The 20,942-nt window shown below is 28.5% G+C and overlaps 1 protein-coding gene across 1 annotated transcript in view; it reads left to right on the top strand.

Moving 5' to 3' along the window:
- LOC122506326 (zinc finger protein 629-like) overlaps positions 1 to 17,536 on the top strand; it is a 46,619-nt gene extending 29,083 nt beyond the window's left edge. Inside the window, exon 6 of the mRNA XM_043618441.1 lies at positions 15,799 to 17,536. Within this exon, the coding sequence (XP_043474376.1) occupies positions 15,799 to 16,052 (254 nt within the window). The 3' untranslated portion in view covers positions 16,053 to 17,536. The remainder of the gene's footprint in view (positions 1 to 15,798) is intronic.
- Positions 17,537 to 20,942: the final 3,406 nt, after the last annotated feature.

Below are 20,942 nucleotides of genomic sequence, written 5' to 3'. Positions count from 1 at the left end.
TTTCTAAACTTTACAAGCAGCAATTATTTCATGCAATTCGTAATCGTTTTGTATGCGATTGCTCAATTGAAAACTTAATAATAGCCAGGAAAAAAACATGGTCTTCAATAAAAACTTTTTCAAGAAACTTTTTATCGATTATCACGTTTGTCAAATAAAGTTTTAACATACATATATATGTATTTTTTGCTTATATGTGACGCGACACAAAAAGGTACCTATAAATTTTACAGGGTGAGCGCTTACAGCAAGACCAGAAATCGTATTTGAGCAGACATGTCTATCTTGCCCTTACGAAAAAATATGACATGTAATGTACGACATGAATAAGTGTAGTAATTTGCGTGACGTTATTTCGCGACGCTATAAACAAAACATTATCATGTACAAACTTCAAGGCACAAAAAATTTTAACAGAACTATGTATATAGTTTAACTGATGTTTGCTGCCAAATCTTTAATAATTATCTATCACAACTAAGAAGTTTGCGATGACAGCGGCCGACCACTTCGTTCTGTCAACCAACATAAGTATTTTGAGTGAGTTCGCTGTGATATAGCGAACCTTTTTGATATGACAGCAAACTTGTTAGCTATGTTCCTATTTCAACTATAACCAATCTTTCTATGCGTGTAAGGTTATTTTAAAATTCGAAATACTATGCAAATTTTTTCTTAAGAGTCGGATTAAGGAGTTAAAGGACAAAATAAAAACTATAATATCATACTGTCCCATCGAAAAAAAATATTTTATTTTTACTTCTAATTAGAAATTTTAATTGATAATTTGATAAAGGTGAAACAAGTTAACAATCTCTCCGAATCAAATTTGATAATTTGGTTAGGTTACCTGAAAAGTTGAAAACAATTTGACATTCTCGATCTGGTGTTTTTTTTCGTGGTGTCGCGAAAAAACGCCACGTAAATTACAACACTTATTCGTGTTGTAAATTACAAGTCATACTTTTTCGTAAGGGTGGGCTTTATAACTATTTGAGTTTTCAATTTCTGATTTTTGCATGTGGAAAAGCAGCTTAAAATCTATCGAATAGTATCAAAAATACAAAAATGAATTTTCTGATCGATTTCCCTTTAAGTATAAATACCTTCTTCAAGTCAGTCAAACTCCAGCTCCATAATTTCGAAACAATTTAAGTAATACACTGAAAAAAGAATTTATTTGATTATCAAGTAAATATTATTTATTTGTATCAAATAGTTTTTATTTAAGAAATTTTTTGAATGAAATGTTTTTTAAAAAATTAAAAGCACGAAAATATCTATAATTTGATGTATATTAATATACTAACATTAGATAGTATAATATATTAATACCTATACTAAATTATAAGAATAAACTTTAGTGAAATTTTATTAAAAGCGATGCCAAGTATTTATTCTCTTTATAGAATTTCCTTTCTATTGTTTTTTCTGCAATAGGTTTTCAATATGTTTGAATAAGTGCATGATATATATTTATAGAACCTGATAATTGTGGTTTGTGCGGTTCTTAATCAAGTTTCTTACAATTAAGTCCATAATGTCATACAATTACATAACATCAGGTGCAATTTAAAAATTATGTCATAAATTTAAAATGTCATATTTATAAATATATATTCAATATAAGAAATCGTTGAGAATGATTTTAAATTAGAAATACAGGATATGAACTACATATAAAGTTGAATTTTATCTGTATATATGTAAAGTAATATTAATATGATACGAAACCCTATTTTCCTCCCAGAAACGCCTTCTTTCATATATGAGAGAATTCAAGGGGTTTGGACATATATTGAGAACCTTATGCGGTAAGTCCGCCCCCACATGACAATCAGACAAAATACAATGCGTCAATTTCTTAATAATGCACGACATTTAGGGGTCATACTGGCAATTTGTATAAAGTTTTAATTATTGTATATCAGTCGACAACTATGGCTTTAAAGTGTTTAAAACTGTTTTCAAATTATCGATTTAATTTAACTTAGGTATATATAATATATATGGAAAAACAAATTGCAGATTTCCTTCCCGATTTCAAATTCTCTATTACTAGAGACAGTGAAAAGAAAATTTATTAGGCCAGTAAAGAATCTTGTAGAACTTTTTTTTAAAGACATCTAAATTTTGTCAAATATTCTTCCTTTATTTTTTTATTATTGTTATAAATATTTTTATAACCGTATGAAATTATTAAAATTTATAATATGCTTTTTATTTTCTAGTCTAATATTTAGAAAAATAAATAAAAGCACACGTGAGAGGCACGTGTCTTCAATTAAAATATATGCATCATAAGTGGATAAATCATCAGATATGTATATATACAGTACATAGTGGATATAACTCTAACTGATTCTTTACCTCGGTCTATAATCTTGGCAACCCTTTCGCACCTTAATCGCGATACGGCGCGTCGCCTTTGGAAAGTGTATTTAAGTATTCTCTCTCTCTCCCCTGATGTGTATAGCCCAAAACAGCTCGAGCGTGTCCAGGAATGACCGGAAGGAAGGCACGATGGGAAAATGGGCTGTTTGCCGTGTGCTAAGTGAGCTTCCGGCGAAAAAGCGCGTGTGCGGCACGTGACTGACACAAACTGACGTTTGGGGTGCATGTCGCCTGCTAATTAAATTTAAAAAAGGGGTTTAAAAGCAAAGAAAATATAAGAGAAAAGGAAAGAAACAAACGGCTCTCACTTTTCTTTTCATGCTATGCATCTGCGAAAAACTGCTTTTTCTTTTAAAAATAAATAGTTTTCCAAAATTATTATTATTATATTATGCTGAAGCATTTAATAAATAACAATAATTGTATTTATTGAAAATAAGAATAATTAGAAGATTATTTATTCTTAAGTAACTAATTTAAATTAGGTAGCTTATTGTTGACTATTTAATAATTTTATTTAATAATTATATGTGACCTGGAATGTTAAAAGGGACCTTACGTCCAAAATCAAGTTTTCGAGTAAAACGTTCTTAAAGTTAACAAACCGATATTCATACTTCTGCATATTAAAATGGTTTGAAATTCGTTACTCGGGGGTTTTTGGGGTCGCTGATTACGAATATGCTATCAGAATTCCAAAATTCAAAACGGCGGATCCAATATGGCGCCAAAAAAATGTAAGAAGCAAATAGATTCGCTTGAAACAGTTTGCAAACTTATCAGATTTACTCGGTACATGTTGCTAGGAGGTTTTTAGGGTCGCTGATTACGAATATAGCATCAGATTTTCCAAATTCAAAATGGCAGATGCAATATGGCGGACAAAAATTTAAAAATTATTTTAAATTGCCTGAAATTCATTTCTTAGAGGTTTTTGGGGTTGCTGATTACGAATCTGACCTCAGATTTTCAAAATTCAAAATGGCGGATCCAATATGGCGGACAAAAATTTTAAAATTATCTAAATTTGCCTGAAATTCATTACGTGGGGGTTTTTGGGGTTGCTGATTACGAATCTGACATCAGATTTTCAAAATTCAAATTGGCGGATATAATAGGTAGGACAAAATTAAAAAATTGATCGAATTTATTTGTAACTTTTTACTGAAATTTTTAATAATTTTTAATTTTCATCAATATTAAATTGTCAAACGTATTAACGAAACCCTTTCAAATAAAAATTTAAAAATAAAAAATTTGTTAAAATTAATTTCAGTGATCGTTAATTTGACGAAAAATTGACGATCACTATCGTTATTCTTTTTTTATTATGATATAATAAGGTTAGTTTTTCTACTTTCTGCTTCGTTATAAAACCATTTTGAATCAGCGACCCCAAAAACCCCTAAGAAATGAATTTCAGGCAAACTTAAATAATTAAAAAATTTTTGTCTGCCATATTGGATCGGCCATTTTGAATTTTGAAAATCTGATGTCAGATTCGTAATCAGCGACCCTAAAACCCCCCGAGTAACAAGTTTCAAGCAAATCTGTTCACTTTTTATATATTTCTTTTGTGCTGATGTTTTTCTACGTTTTTTTAGCCAATTGCGTCCATCTTTGAAGCGCAATTGTAAAAAAAACTAATAAAGCTAGAGGTGTGGGCTTTATTGCGTTGAACAGAGCAGACCGTTTTCTATAAAAATCACTAAAAAACTGAAAATCGATTTTTTTGACCTAAGGTCCCTTTTAACATTCCAGGTCACATATGATTTAATAAATTATTAGGTAACTATAATCTATACTATGGTAACTATTTAAACCTACTATTTAAATTAGGTAACTATAACTTCTTTGACGAAAAATTTGACTAACTTTGGTATGCATAAATATGGATGGAAAATAACAAAAAAATAATATAAAGTTTTTCAGTAGTCCATTCGAGTCGAAAAGATTGTAAACAAAAATGAAAAAATAGATATTAATTTATAATATAATTATATGCAGCTTCTAGTTTAACCTTGAAAAAGACACGTAGGCAATTTTACGATACTTTTGAGGCTCGATATCACTGTTATCAGGCGTATTTGTCTCTCTCTCAATACACGGCAACTTGTTGCGGCATAATCACACTCCATTTAATTTTACTTTTAAAGATAAGGCGATTTATCCCTAAATGCAAAAAAACTAGGTGATTCTATATATTTTAGTGTATTGTCAACGATGCTTGGCAATGTTGTGTATATATACATATATATGTGTGGATAATAGTTTCTAGGCTAGAGTAATTATTATCTTTCTTGTTTATTTCAATGTCGTCGTAATGACTCGTGTCCGTTGCATCGAACCGGTTCAATTTATCGGTAACCAAAAGCATTTCTGCTTTAGTGTCCCGTGCCCTCGATAACTTGGCTTTTTTTCTTCTGATAAACTATATGCACATTTTTTAACAAAAAACGCACTCTTTGCCTGTAAGGATAAAATATTACAAACCACATCTTGAAACATATTGTTTTAGTTTTCTATTTTTAAACCATTTAAGACAGAATATTATGTTAATAATAGGTAATCATAGTAATAATAATATATATGGACAAAATCGGTTAAACATACCTATTTTTTTCTCGTTCTTTATAGAAAACTATTAAACACGTATTTTTTATTTTTGTATAATTGCCCAAATTTTCGAGTTATGAATTTTCGAAATTGTGGATTTTTATAAGTAGACCTATTTTCAGTAGCTTATAAATTTGAAAGTATTCACTTTAGAAAAAAGTTGTCAAAGAAAGAAAATTTTAGTTTTTCTTAAACTTTTAAGTAAATGTAAAAAAATTATTTTAATAAATAGAGGTGTGCAAAATTCGAATTGAGAAAAATACGATTCGAACTTGTCAATTCGAGAACCGAAGTTTCGAATTGCACAACTCGAATCAGTTACCCAGGCGGAAATTTCCAACCGGCGCGGATCCTAGCCCGTACTGACGCCGGTGTAACTGTACTGGCTCGCAACCGCCTGCCAACCGAATGTGAACGGGCATTCTACCGAATAGTGACTAGGCCAGGAGCGCGCTGGCAACCGGCTCGGAACTGGCATTCTACCGCCCGCTGACCGGCCGGGAGAAGCCGTTCCGTGTATAATTCAACCGGCTGGGACCTGGCACTCTACCGACCGTGGATTTTTCATTCAATAGCCAGCTGAGCGCTGGCATTCTACCGACTGACAACCGGGTCGGATCCAAATGATAATTTCAACAAATATCAATACAAAAAATAATAATTAATTGCAAAAGATAAATACTAATGACAATTCATTGACAGTTCACTTTACACATTTTTTTATACACTTAAACGCAATTTTTTATTACATAGACATTTGAAAAATCCTAACGCTTGGGGTACGAACCTACGCCTAACCGAATATTTACGCACCGAAATCTCGCACGCTAACCACTATGCTACGCTCGCATGGGACTCTCAAATCTTAAATACTCTCAAGTGTCACAAGCTGAAATAAAACTTGTAGAATTACTACGCGTCAATGATACCGCCATATTTTCAATACTTAATTGAATGTATATTTAGGACTATTTCAATATTTCGTTAAAAAAGAAACTTGTTATATTTTTATTATTATATAATACATATATTGAATAATTGTTTTTCAATATAATAATATTGAACGTAATAATATTAATAATTTTAATTAATATCTCAATAATAATAAATTTATTATTATTAAGATATTATTAATTAACATTAATATTATTGAGAATTAATAATAAATTATCAATATTAATATTAATTAATAATATATCAATAACCATAAATTTATTATTATTGAGATATTAATTAAAATTATTAATATCATTACCTTCAATATTATTATATTGAGAAACAATTATTCAGTTATTATTGAGATATTATTAATTAATAATATATAATATTAATTAATAACGAATTTTTCTAATTATTTAATTTTTAAAAAAGTCTCAATAAATAATTACTTAATATATTGATTAGATTCATTTATTAATAATTATTTTCTAAAATAATGCAATTACTTGTAATAATTATTTAATTTATAATGTGACAATAAATGACGAGATCCGCAGTCGGATCCGCCCCAGTACCGAGCCAGTACAGACTCAACATATCCGTCATTCTTCCGACGCCGCAGAAGAATAAGATCCGCCGGCGGAAGAAATCCAGTACCGAGCCAGTACTGACAATAGTGGGAAGACGGTTCCGACAGTCGGAGCATAATCTGTACCGCGCCGGTTGCTTTTTCAGATCCGAATCGGTACAGACCGTCGGTACTTGCGGTCTGTACGGGCGCGGATCCCAGCCGGTTGTAAACTCCGACGTTCGTCCGACTTTTCCGCCTGGGTAACTTTCGATTTGAATCGAACAATTCGCAATTCGAAAATTAGAATTTCGAATTGGCCGATTCGAGTCGAAAGTAGACCGAGTTCAGTTGTGCAATTCGAAATTCGAAACGCTGATTTTCGAGTTGACTATAATTTGAATTAAATTAGCTTCGATTCGAATTTTCTGTTGTCGAGTCGATTAATGTTCGGTTCGACTCGATTAAATGCACACCTCTGAATTGTCTGTTTGAAACTGTCTATATCCTACAATTTTTCGTTTTAACACTCAAATTGATTAAAAATTATAGGATGTTGACAGTTTCGAACATTCAATTGTAAAAAAATCACACTGCGAAATGTAGTGTAGCTTACGAGCAACTTGCAAGCGAATTTTGAAAAAAAAAATTTAACTCCTTAAACTCAAACGGCCCATCTCAGGACTTTTAGGAAAATTTTCTCTATATTATCATGTTTAAATAAATAAAGAAAAAATTTAAATTAATCACGCCCAAATTAAAAAAAACAATGAATTTGTTTATAAAAAAAATTTTGTTTAATTAAAAATTTTTTTAAATAATTTTTTTTACATTACTTAAAAGTTGAAGAAAAACTAAAATTTTCTTTCTTTGACACCTTTTTTTAAAGTCAATATTTTCAAATTTATAAGCTACTGAAAATAGGTCTACTTATAAAAATCCACAATTTCGAAAATTCATAACTCGAAAATTTGGGCAATTATACAAAAATAAAAAAATGTGTGTTTAATATTTTTCTATAAAGAACGGGAAAAAAATAGGCATATGTTTAACCGATTTTAAAATGTCATAGAAAAATTTCACGTGGAATTGCCCATATATATATGTTACCGGTAATACGTCTCAATTTTGAGAAAAACGGGACATATTCAAAATATGCCATTTTTGGCACTTTTTGAAGCACTATAAAAAAGAACGCGACGTGATAGAAAGCTCTAATATAGAACTTCGAGATGGCAATCAAGAATATCGATCTGCTACTCTTTTGGCAATTAACTTTTTCTTGCGTATTTCTACAGTCAATTTTTACTATTTCCACAAAGAAATTTTACTAATTTTCATACTAGTAGTACTAGTAGAGTAAAAGTTACTTTATTAATTTTTCCCATACAGAACTGAAAAATTTCTTAATTCAACAATAACAGAAAGAAAAGTTTCTTACAACAGAAACGAAACTTTTTCTTCCAACTCAGAACTAACCACAACTTTATTTCTCCATTTTCTCGTCGAAAAAATATTTTCTATTTTTTCTTTTCATTGCACCTTGGTACCGTCGGTAAGAGATAAAATAGTGAAGCTATTTCTTATGCAGAAACCTACTTATCATCGCAGTTTTCCTATGTACTTGAAACCCCTCTTCCATATTTGAATGATTTACCGGCGAAAAAAAGAAAAAACAAAGGAAAAAATGAAATAAAGAAGAGAAAAAAAGAGCGTGCACAAAAATGCACAGTAAAAGAGTTATAATGCACGTCATTCTAATGAACGGTAATTGAACCTATCGAACTATAAATAATGGAAAACACACTAGACGCGAGTCTTACAAATTGATTTCCTTACCCCTTTTGCATATTATTCGCCGCCCAACTTTTGTTTCAACGCTCAATAAGAAGAAAAAGGGGTTGCGATTCAAGTTCGGAGAATTTTATTACAACTTCACCCGCAACTAAACACATAATCTCGCTTTTATGACTGATCATAATATTGTGCGCATTTCCTTTTCTCTTTTCCTTTATTTTTCTCTCTCTTCTTTTCCTCATTTCTACACTTTCTCTATTAGTCAAAACTTGAAAACAATAGTCATCAGGACTTTAGAAACACACTTTACAATAAAGATCACTTAACATAGTTTCACTTACTTGTTAGCTAACTACTTAGCAAGAAATACATATGCATATGTAGATCAAAGAAATTTTTACATTCTTTTGCTCGGAAATGAGAAGTTTTTATTTTTTTCGTTTCATTCCTAACTTTTTTTATTTTCTCTTTCTTCTTTTCTTTTTTCATTTTTTTATTATGTCAAAATTTTCTCGTACAATTAAAGAAAAAAAGGTGTCAAAAGTTAAAAAAATTCTAGATATATTCCACTAGTTAAAAAATTTTAAAATTCAGAATGATCGATTTAATATGATTTTCCACACACATATTGATTAATAATCGTGTATTATTTCAGGTGTTTTAGTTCTCAAGTTCAATGTTAAATATGAGGCAATCTAATGAAAAAAAGTTAATTTCAATATTTGAATAATTCAAATTTGTGAAAATGTTTTGGAATTATTTTAATTTTATAGAAAATTTTTAAAATTGATATTCATTCTATACAAAAATGTTTGCTAATTTACATTTATTATAATTATTCATTAAATAATTTTATACTGTTAAGTTATAACTGTAAAAGCTTATCATTAGAAAATATTAATTAACTTTTCATATAAAGTAACACAGTAAAAAGAAAGTCTTATTTTAAGGCATGAAAGGTACCTTAATTTAAGATGCAATATAAAATTTTTAAGACAGCCTTCGCTTAATTTCAAATCATAATTTTTTTCTGAATTTAAAGATCAAAGCATGCTGATTATCAGCACTGAATGTGCTGAATTTAAGGGAATCATGTTAAAATATCAACAGTTGTAAACTTTTAATATCTAAACATTAAAAATTCTTTTAGGTATTTTGCATTAAGGAGGTTGTTTACAGGTATGCAAACCTTCAGAAAAAATATTGAATTGACATCAAAGAATTTTTTAATATTATTGTTATTCGTATCTTCTGGAAGAACAAATATCAATTTTCAAAAAAAAAATTTGAAACTTACAAAAATTGTTTATTTAGTCATTTTGCATATGATCAAAGTTTTCTTCATATTAAAAGGTTAAACTTTTTCAAAACTAATTCGATTTAAGTCAATGATGGCTTATTTTCTTCAGAAAATGGTTCTCTATAACTTGACCGCTCAGATTTATAAACAAATTCACCGTTTTGAAAATATACTTATTTGCTTAAAAAAGTGATTTAATTTAAAAAAAATTTTTAAACAAATAAGCATATTTTCAAAACAGTGAATTTGTTTATAAATCTGAGCGGTCGAGTTATAGAGAACCATTTTCTGAAGAAAATAAGCCATCATTGACTTAAATCGAATCAGTTTTGAAAAAGTTTAACCTTTTAATATGATGAAAACTTTGATCATATGCAAAATGACTAAATAAACAATTTTTGTAAGTTTCAAATTTTTTTCTTGTAAATTGATATTTTTTCTTCCAGAAGATACGAATAACAATAATATTAAAAAATTCTTTAATGTCAATTCAATATTTTTTCTGAAGGTCTGCATACCTGTAAACAACCTCCTTAAACATATTATTCATGAAGAGTTCTAAATATTTATTACATATAATTATTAATTATTAATTATTTATTACATGTAACAAAATTTGACACTTTGAGGTTATGTATTTTGTTCTTTATTGTTAGCGCAAAAGTGCAAAAAGTGCACATAAGTGCAACCTGAAAAGTCGAAGCAGTTTCTTGTAGTTTGAGGGCCCCAAATAAGAGCCCCATAGTTTGCACCACATTTCCGGTTGCGAAAAATGGTGTAAACAATCGTCAAAGTTCGAAAAACATGCTTTTTTGATGACTGTTGCTTCCGGTTAAATTTTAGGGGAAAAAGTTGTGATAGAAAGTTATAGAACTTGGAAATAGTTTTCAAATGATTAGTCGCAAGTTAAAAAAGCTTAATTAGTTTAGTTGCAAATGAATTTAAACCATTAAAAATAGCACTTTTTTAATTGTTTAATAACTTTGTTAATGACTATCGAATTTGTTTCTAACTTCCCAGAAATATTCCCCTTGCGAGGCTGATAAAATCCCAAAAAAAATCAACTTGATTGGGTAAATAGTTTATGCATAATTCCATTTGTTAACTAAAAACATGTAATTTTTCAACGGAATTTCCCCACTTTTGGACCTGCGAATTTCGTTTTTTTTTCTTGGAGAGTACAGTTAAGGAGTCTAACTTTAATTCCATTTAAATGGGAAATTGATTTTTTTTATTTAAGTGCATAGTAATAGACGTTAAAAAAGGGAATGTTTTTTTGACATAAACAAATGGAATAACTCGGCCAATTTTTACTTTATCGATTTCTTGTAAAGGGCATTTGATTTCATTTGTTTTCACAAAACTTTTCCAAAAAAAAATCCGACCTAACTTCAAGGGGTCGGGAGTAAACTTTTTTTTTTAAAAAAATTCCTGACAAGTTAATTATTAATGTTTTTTATTCAAATTCGCACAACTTACAGTTTGATACATGTATTTTATGTAAAAAAATTAAACATAAGGTTTTGTGCATTTATTTTTAATTTATAACAAGTAAAAGTAAATGTATCCATTTTTCAACCTCTGAACGGCGGAGTGGGGGTACTCGGAGGAGCGTGATTCTCGCCGCCACAACAGAATTCAGCCGTTCAAGTTTGCAAAAATGGTCATAACTTCGTTAATTATTTACCGATTTTAATGTTTCTTTTTTTAATTTGATGTATTTTTTTACGCTGAATCCAAAAATGATTTTATATGTTTTCAAATTACAATATTTTTAATAATAAAAAAGAAAATTTTTTTAACAACAAATTTTTAATTATTATTTAACATATTTGACAAAAAATTCTTTTCGTACATATAATTCCATTAAATTTAAAATAATAATATTATGACATAAAAAAATTCAAATTAATTATATATAAGCTTGTAGCATTAGGTTCACATATGCACGCCTGTTCAACTATCAATACAACAATGCTACACACTTATAAGTAAATAATTTTAATTTTTTTATGTCATAATATATATTATTTATATTATCTATTATTTTAAATTTGATGGAATTATATGTAGGAAAAGAATTTTTTGTCAAATATGATAAATAATAATTAAAAATTTGTTGTTAAAAAAAATTTTCTTTTTTATTATTAAAAATATTGTATTTTGAATACATATAAAACCATTTTTGGATTCAGCATAAAAAATACATCAAATTAAAAAAAGAAAGATAAAATCGGTAAATAATTAACGGAGTTATGACCATTTTTGCAAACTTGAACGGCTGAATTCTGTTGTGGCGGCGAGAATCACGCTCCTCCGAGTACCCCCACTCCGCCGTTTAGAGATTGAAAAATGGATACATTTACTTTTACTTGTTATAAATTAAAAATAAATGCACAAAACCTTATGTTTAATTTTTTTACATAAAATACATGTATCAAACTGTAAGTGGTGCGAATTTCAATAAAAAACATTAATAATTAACTTGTTAGGAATTTTTTTTTAAAAAAAAAGTTAACTCCCGACCCCTTGAAGTTAGGTCGGATTTTTTTTTGGAAAAGTTTTGTGAAAACAAATGAAATCAAATGCCCTTTACAAGAAATCGATAAAGTACAAATTGGCCGAGTTATTCCATTTGTTTATGTCAAAAAAACATACCCTTTTTTAACGTCTATTACTATGCACTTAAATAAAAAAAATCAATTACCCATTTAAATGGAATTAAAGTTAGACTCCTTAACTGTACTCTCCAAGAAAAAAAAACGAAATTCGCAGGTCCAAAAGTGGGGTAATTCCGTTGAAAAATTACATGTTTTTAGTTAACAAATGGAATTATGCATAAACTATTTACCCGTTCAAGTTGATTTTTTGGGGATTTTATCAGCCTCGCAAGGGGAATATTTCTGGGAAGTTAGAAACAAATTCGATAGTCATTAACAAAGTTATTAAACAATTAAAAAAGTGCTATTTTTAATGGTTTAAATTCATTTGCAACTAAACTAATTAAGCTTTTTTAACTTGCTACTAATCATTTGAAAGCTATTTCCAAGCTCTATAACTTTCTATCACAACTTTTTCCCCTAAAATTTAACCGGAAGCAACAGTCATCGAAAAAGCATGTTTTTCGAACTTTGACGATTGTTTACACCATTTTTCGCAACCGGAAATGTGGTGCAAACTATGGGGCTCTTATTTGGGGCCCTCAAACTACAAGAAACTGCTTCGACTTTTCAGGTTGCACTTATGTGCACTTTTTGCACTCACCGACTGGCCTATATAGTGTATTTAGGTATTTATCAACAACGTAAAAAACTAACCTAAACCTGTCAATTGCTTGAGAATTAAAAATAATATGTGAATAAAATGTAAGAAAAGTAAAGAATACAACTATTAAATTCAGTGAATTATTTAGAAATTCACTACAGTAATGAGAACTGTCAATTTAGATTGCCTATCCTTATTTTAAATTAAGACCGTTCTTAGTTTCAAGACTTGTTTAATTTCAGCTCGTTCTTTAAATAAGATTTACTTAACAATTACAAAATTTTAGTTAATTTCTTAAAATCACACATTCGGGTTATGACGAAATTTAATAATAACATTTTAATAACCTAATAATAATAATAAATAAAAAAACAAAATGTAGATAAAAATGAAGAAGTAGTTATGAAGGAATAATTAAATTAAAAAATTAATAAAAATCGGAAATGAATGCTTTTAAGAAATGATTAAGACGCAGTATAGTGATTCGTCGATTTGCTCATTAGTAAAACTGAAAAGTAATATGTGTGTTATTACTATAGGTTCATTAAGCATGTCCCTACATAATTAAGAAACTGAAAATCGCTTCTTGTAAGTCTATTATTAAAATAGACTCTTTAAGTGAAGCAAGTGGTAAATATTTAAGTCATCGGCCAAAAGGGTCGTTAATGAGTTGTGTTGAATCGATATTTTCTTGGGTCGCTGACATTCTGAACAAACATTTCTTTAAACCCTTTTTGTGCCTGTCACTCCAATTATTATTATTATTATTATTATTATTATTATTATTATTATTATTTTTATTATTATTATTATTATTATTATTATATATATAATTAATAATTATTATTTTCGCAAAATACCGCAGCCGATACATAACGATATAATAACATTTTTATTAAAATTTATTATCTCAAAGTGTTTCAAATTTTTTATTCAAAATAGAAATTTTTTGATAAATAAATATATTTATTTTAAGAAAACGGTTTTAACATAAAAAAGCAAATATTATTACAAGTAGGGGAGAGTCTCCAGTTGTGAGACACCTCCAGTTGTGAGACAGTCAATTTTTGTTAACATGCAATAGTTAAAAGCCGATTGGTTTATATAAAAACATTTCTTTTTATATGAGCCAACTTTTTCGTGTACGCCGAAGCGAATATATAAACTGTTTTTGTTAAATACCAACACTGTGTGTGATAATCGACTAAAAAGCGTTTTTTCAATAAAAGCAAAGTACTTTTTTTCCAAGTTAATTAATTGGAGAAGGTAAATGTAATGCATTTTCTTTTAGTGTTTTCCTTATATTTTGTGATGCAATATTGCATTGTTCCAATCTACGGTTGAAAATAATTTAATTTTCTTTTTTCAAAATAGCGCCAATTTCTGGATGTGAGACACAGCATATCACCAGTTGTGAGACGGTGTCAACACCCATCTGGGCAGCATAAAAAATACGACGTTGCAGGCATACTATTTAAATGTTGTTTTGATTTTTTTTCTAGTATTTTTGGGCATGTCAAGTGGAAAAAAGTCAATTGATTCAGAAGAAATCAATTTTAATGCTCTTGTTGAAGCTATTAAATTGTGTTTATTTGATAGTCATATTTTGGCGAATAAATATTATTATTTAGTATATAATAATATATATTATTAATATATTTAATTATTTCTACTAAACATAACGTTTTATGTCAAACTTATTAAATTTTAGCAATTTTTAATGAGTGTCTCACAACTGGAGACATTTTTTTTTTTTGACAAAAGCGATGTGCTCGGAAAATGTATCGTAAAATTTTTTGAGTTCATCGAAACACTACACTTTCTTTTAATAAAAGTTGCGTATTTCTGTTGCCTTTCGAACGGTGTATTTTATTTACAATTTCGTTTACCCGTTTACAATTTACGGGTCAAAAATGAAACCCGTCTCACAACTGGAGACTCTCCCCTATTTATTATAAATTGTACGGTAAACGTTTATTATAAATATTATTGTAAACATTTATTATAAAAGAAGTTTACAGTTTAGATAAAGTTTAAGTGAAATAAATTTGGAGTAATTTTTTTTAAGAGAGACAAATAATTTTTTTTATTATAATTGATAAGGTTTGTTAAACATTAGGAACTGCTTTGCAATGTGGGGGGGCTCTGTTATCACAGATTGTCATTATGATAATTGATCTTGAACAAATGACAAGTGGAATAATCATAATTTGTCACGTGATGTTATTTTAAATATATTAAAAACGGTTTTTCTTTTTATTATCTGACACCTGCATCCGTGGAGAATATTGAAAATTTGTATTATAAAATTATTCATAAATGTGAATATATAATATATAAAAGTGGCGCACACCACCTTTCTTTGAAAATTCTTTAAACTCTTATCAACTTTTTTTTATTTATTTATAATATAATTTAAAAAATGCAAAATTTTCTTTTACGAATGTATAAATCATTGTTTTACATTCTCATATTAGATATATATATGCAAAAGTAGAGTGCAATTCGCAATAATATATTTTATGGATTTACTCATATAATCATTGTAAATGTTGTTTCTTCATTTTTTTTTCACGAAGAGCGATCCACACACACATCATATGATTTATTAGTTGATTCAGGTGCTGGTTTTGCTAACCTTGATGGACAATTTCATATCCAAAGCCTATTACAATTTGTATTGTGATAAATCGACTTAATTTCATTTTTTACCTTTGTTATGACATTTATTGCTTGTTGATATTTTCACTATGACACAATAATTGCAATTTCTAATTAGAATTTCAGGTGTGAATTGTTTAGTTGCATTTTTACTAAGCTTTCAGTTTGAAGGAGTGTTATTTATTATTATTAACATTTAATTAGTATAAAATGAAAAGTTTTCAAAGAATCGTCTTAGAATTTTCTTTTCCTGTTTCAGGTGAGAAACCGCACAAGTGTGTAGTGTGCGGAAAGGCGTTTTCCCAAAGTAGCAATTTGATAACTCACATGAGAAAGCACACGGGATATAAGCCTTTCCAATGTGGTCTTTGTGACAAGGCTTTCCAAAGAAAGGTCGACCTTCGAAGACATCGCGAGGGTCAACATCCGGCTGCACCTGCTCTCGATTATCGATCTCTGCAGGTACCAACCCCCATTAGACAATCGCCCCTTCCCCCTCACCTTATCACATGAATTGCAATTTCAAATTGTTAAAAAGAAATGAAAAAAAAAATTTATGTCAAAAATATTTTCAAAATAATATATCTCAAATTGTGTATATTTTCAAAGTCATTTATATATGTATATATATAAAAATATATACATACATGTAAGAAAAAGCTTAACGTTCAAGCTTTTTCAAATTTGAAAAAAAAAACATTTTTTAGGGATTTGCGACACAGTAAAAGAAAATATATATTTTTCGACTCGCAACAAAATTTCTCGCATTAATAATATTGAATTTGATGAAACTCAGCAGGCTTAGAAATTACGGAAATTAAAAAATTTTTAATTTAAATTGACTTCAATAAGTCAAATAATTCATTAATATAAGTTATTAATAGTAATATTTATATTAATATAATATCGAATTATAATTCGATTTCATTAAAAATAAGATCTCGAAATTAATTTGAAACTTTAAGCAATTGATGATTGACTACTTAATAATCATGAGTGAATTCATATATTTTAATTACATTCAGTTTTAAGAACGGGAAATTAAAAAATAAAAATCCATTTGTTAAAACACTCGTTCATGAATCGCGGGCAATAACTTCATTATAATTTTTCTTTTAACTTTCTTAATATGTGTTAGTGTGCGTGTGTGCGAATTTAGCACAACAATTAATGTATGCTAATTACCGTTTGAGTGTTGAGCACGCGGCGAATCAAAATTTCACATGCATAACATTCATTTTCAACACACGATTGCAATAAAGGTCTGATGGATTATTTTATATGAAAACGCATTTGATGATTGATCACCTGCAGCAACTCATCGTCACATCAAGATTGCCTCGATGATTCAAAACGAGATTTCATCTTTTCACGCTACACGTCAAATATTCATTTTTTATTGAGTAGATGTTCAAGTTATTTATTTAGCTCTTAAAGCGATTCTCTATAATTATTCCCTTCTTTTCATTTAATTCGGTCAGAAAAAATATTTCGTTTGTTTTAATATAAATATTTTATTTAACTAACCAAACATTTAGGTAAAGTAACCAATTATTTGGCGAAACGAAATATTTAGTTGAACTAAAATATTTGTCTAGAAAAACAAAATGTATTTTTTTAAATATTTGACTGTAATTAAATAAATTTAATGACTAATTTAGTAAAATGAGTTTTTTTTATTTTTCAATTCCTTTTTTTGCATTATAGAAGAATTCTTGATTGATTAAAAGGTAGCTTTGCATGTGCAATCGTCTGTTATATATCAAAAGGTATAGAAATGTCTATAAGTGCACCTGTTGAAAGTAACCTGTACTTACAAGCTTCACTCACAAAAGATCTCTGTAATGCAAAATATATATATCAAAATTTTCAAGGTCTGCTGGGTTGTTATAAAGTAATTTAAAAGTGAGAAAGAAAAGAAAGAGAGAGAAAATTGAAAAAAAAGAGAAAAAAAATATTGAATTAGACAAACGGAAATGTGTCCGTAATTGAAAAATGATCCGTCGGAGAATCTTAAACCGTCCAATATGCAAATATAAATGTACGAATAGATACCAGTTACACGTGCGTGACAAAAGTTGTGTCTGTCTTAATTATTTATTACAAATATTTTTGCCCAATTATTGCATTTCAAATAAATTCGATTACGACAGAAAAAAAATTAAAAAAAAAATATACAAGAACCAAAATTATTGATTAATAAATAATAAAAAAAATTACTAGCGAAAATCACCAAATTATATAAAAAGAATTTTATCATTAAAAAATCTGTGCTAATAAATGAAAGTATTTTTCATAACGCGGTGCAAAAAAGGGCACTTTTTTGCACCTTGTTATGAAAAATATCGTTCGTAACTAGTGCTAGCAGTTGCCAGTTTCGCCAGCTTCACCTACAGTTTGTTCCAAAAAAAGTGCTCATTCAAAAATTGACAACTGCTAGCACTAGTTACGAAATATACTATTTAATTCGAAAAATATTTCAATTTTTATTTCATGTAAGATGTTAAAGATATATATGAATTTATTAAATGAGAATAGAGACTTTTGTCTTTAACATCTTACATCAAATAATTTACTCAAATAAGTCGAAACTAAACACAACATCTATTCACTGAAGTTATTTCAAGCTTTACTTTTAATAATCATAACAATTTTTATAACAACTTTTCGCATAGTCAATTATTTTTTATACTTTTCCGATTTCAATTTAAAAAAATGTTAAATGTAATAATTAAAATTTTCTTGAATTTTAGTTTAAATCAAATAAAAATTATTTAACCAATAAATTTGATTAATTTTAATTAATTTTAATTAATTTTAATTGGTAAATTTTGGAAATTATTTTCTTTTTACAGTACAAAAATAAAGTGTAATCTAAAAAAGAAAAAAAAAGATGTACACTGAAAAACTGTTGGTAGAATTGTTCGCTCAATGCGCTGAAGGGCTGCGTTAAAAAGAAACGCACAGCTTACTTTATTTTTAGGAGAGTAACTCTCCTTTTTAATCGAGCTGCCGAACTATCTGTCAATTAGCCGCTCACTCAACGCCATTGGTGGTCAAGTTTAAGAGAGCAACTCGCCCAATTTTGATTGAGCTGTGAGTTTAAACGTCAAGTAACAGTCAATAGCTGCACAACAGTCAATAGCGAAACTGTTCTACATTGAGAGAAATGGATAGTCAGATTTTGATGTTAAACAGATGATGTTACACGATACTATCATTATGCTACTGGCGACCATCACAGATGTTACAAAAATATAGTTATGCTACTCCATACTATCAAGATATTACTCCGTATAATCTTGATGATAACGAATACACAGGTCAACAAAAAAAAAAAAAAACTTTTTTTTATGAGATATCGGAATGGTTTCCGATGTATTTTTGGACGCTGAACACGATCCCGAATTCCAAAATTATCCATCACGTCAGGATTTTGAGAAAAGTGGGGGTAAAGACCCCAAAAACGCTTTTTTGAGGATTTTCAACATTTTTTTTCTCTTTAACCTGACGTGCTAGAGACTTCCACAAAGTCTTAAATTAAAGCTTGTAATGTGCACTACAAGACCCATATCCATAAAATAAAAAAAAATTAAGATTTCTTTTAAAAAATGGGGTTGAAAACACTAAAAAAATGTGTGTTTTTGGATTGCTTTAATAGACTTCTTGCAATTGCTTGGATTCGATTGAAAATGGTTACTTAGGGGTTTTGGGGTCACTGATTACGAATCCGATATTAGTTTTCAAAAATTCAAAATGGCGAATTCGTAATCAGCGACCCCAAAAACCCTGGAGTAACAAACTTTCAAGCGAATCCAAGCAATTCTTAATTTTTACATTTGCCATCTTGGTTTCGCCATTTTAAATTTTTGAAAACTAATTTCGGATTCGTAATCAACGACTCCAAAAACCCCGAATAACAATTTTCAAGCGAATCCAAGTAATTGCATGAAGTCTATTAAAGCAATCCAAAAACACACCTTTTTGGTGTCTTCAACTCCATTTTTTGAAAAAGCTTTTAATTTTTTTTATTTTATGGATATGGGTCTTGTAGTGCACATTACAAGCTTTAATTTAAGATGGGCGTGATGGGCAATTTTGGAATTCGGGATCGTGTTCAGCGTCCAAAAATACATCGGAAACCATTCCGATATCTCATAAAAAAAAGTAAGTCTTTTTTTGTTGACCTGTGTTACTATCTAGATAGCTGTCCGTATTTGTAGCATTAAAGATGGCCACCCTAACTATCATTATGTTACCCACTACTATAAATTTATCTCCGTGTATCAACAGTTTTTCAGTGTATCTATTTTTAGAAACCGAAGTATTTGAGGATGTTAATATTTGTTTTAGAATAAATTGGACATATATAATCGACAAGAAAAAATTGATTTTTATCAACATTTTTCATGCACGTGTCACCAAATAGATATACGATTATAATTATAGACTAGAGTGCCTTTCGGTGTCAACACATATACCTGAACTAATGTATTTAATACAATTTGTTATTATATTTATACTAGACCTAGTATACAGCAACGCAAGTAAGCAAAACTTATTATATTCAAGAGTCCTCTTTACAAAATTAGTAGAAAAAAATGTTTTTTATCCACACGAATTTAGATAAAAAAATTGTTTCCTCTTCAGATTCAACTTTAATTACAAAAATTTTTCATTTATAAAGGAAAAAATATAAATAACAAATATAATAAAAAAGGAGAAAAAATATAATAATTATTATTTAATAAAAATAATTATGTTCAAATTTTGTTTTATTTATCATCAAAACATATATTCATATCGAAAAATTAAATAAAAGTATAGAAAATGTTAAAAAATCATGTAAAAGACAAATAATATTTTTGAGTTACATTTTCAAAAATGTGGATAAAAAATTTTAACAAAAAAAAACTTAGTCTGTCTCTTGAATAGTAAAAAATACTGCCTTGCGTGCTTAATTACTATAATGTACATATAAAGTACATGTATTAATTACATGTTATAGTCCGTCGAAGCCAAAGCCGTCCGTGCTGAAAAGATTGTTCCAATGAACAAATGAAAAAAGCAAAAAAAAAATTGTTTAAATTCGAAATTGCGAAGAAACAAAAAAATTTACACAATTTTGTCAAATTTACAAATGTCTATAAAAAAATGTTAATTTGAAAAAGTATTTTTTTGTGAATATATTTCCCCTCCCTCTAAATTTATTAATTTTTTATAATTCTGATTTCAATTAAGATGATTGCTTCAATTTCTTGTTGGTACCAAAGAGGAGTTTCTAATTTTTATGACTGTAATTAGAATTGGTCAAAATTTTATTATTTCTGGTCACCATATTTGAAAAGACTCGTCAGTTATTATTATTATTTTAAAGAGAAAAAACACGAGTTCGATTGCCGT

The sequence above is a fragment of the Leptopilina heterotoma genome, unplaced genomic scaffold (assembly GCF_015476425.1).
Source record: "Leptopilina heterotoma isolate Lh14 unplaced genomic scaffold, ASM1547642v1 Lhet_409, whole genome shotgun sequence".
NCBI lineage: Eukaryota > Metazoa > Arthropoda > Insecta > Hymenoptera > Figitidae > Leptopilina > Leptopilina heterotoma.
This window is presented reverse-complemented; position numbering and strand designations above follow the sequence as displayed.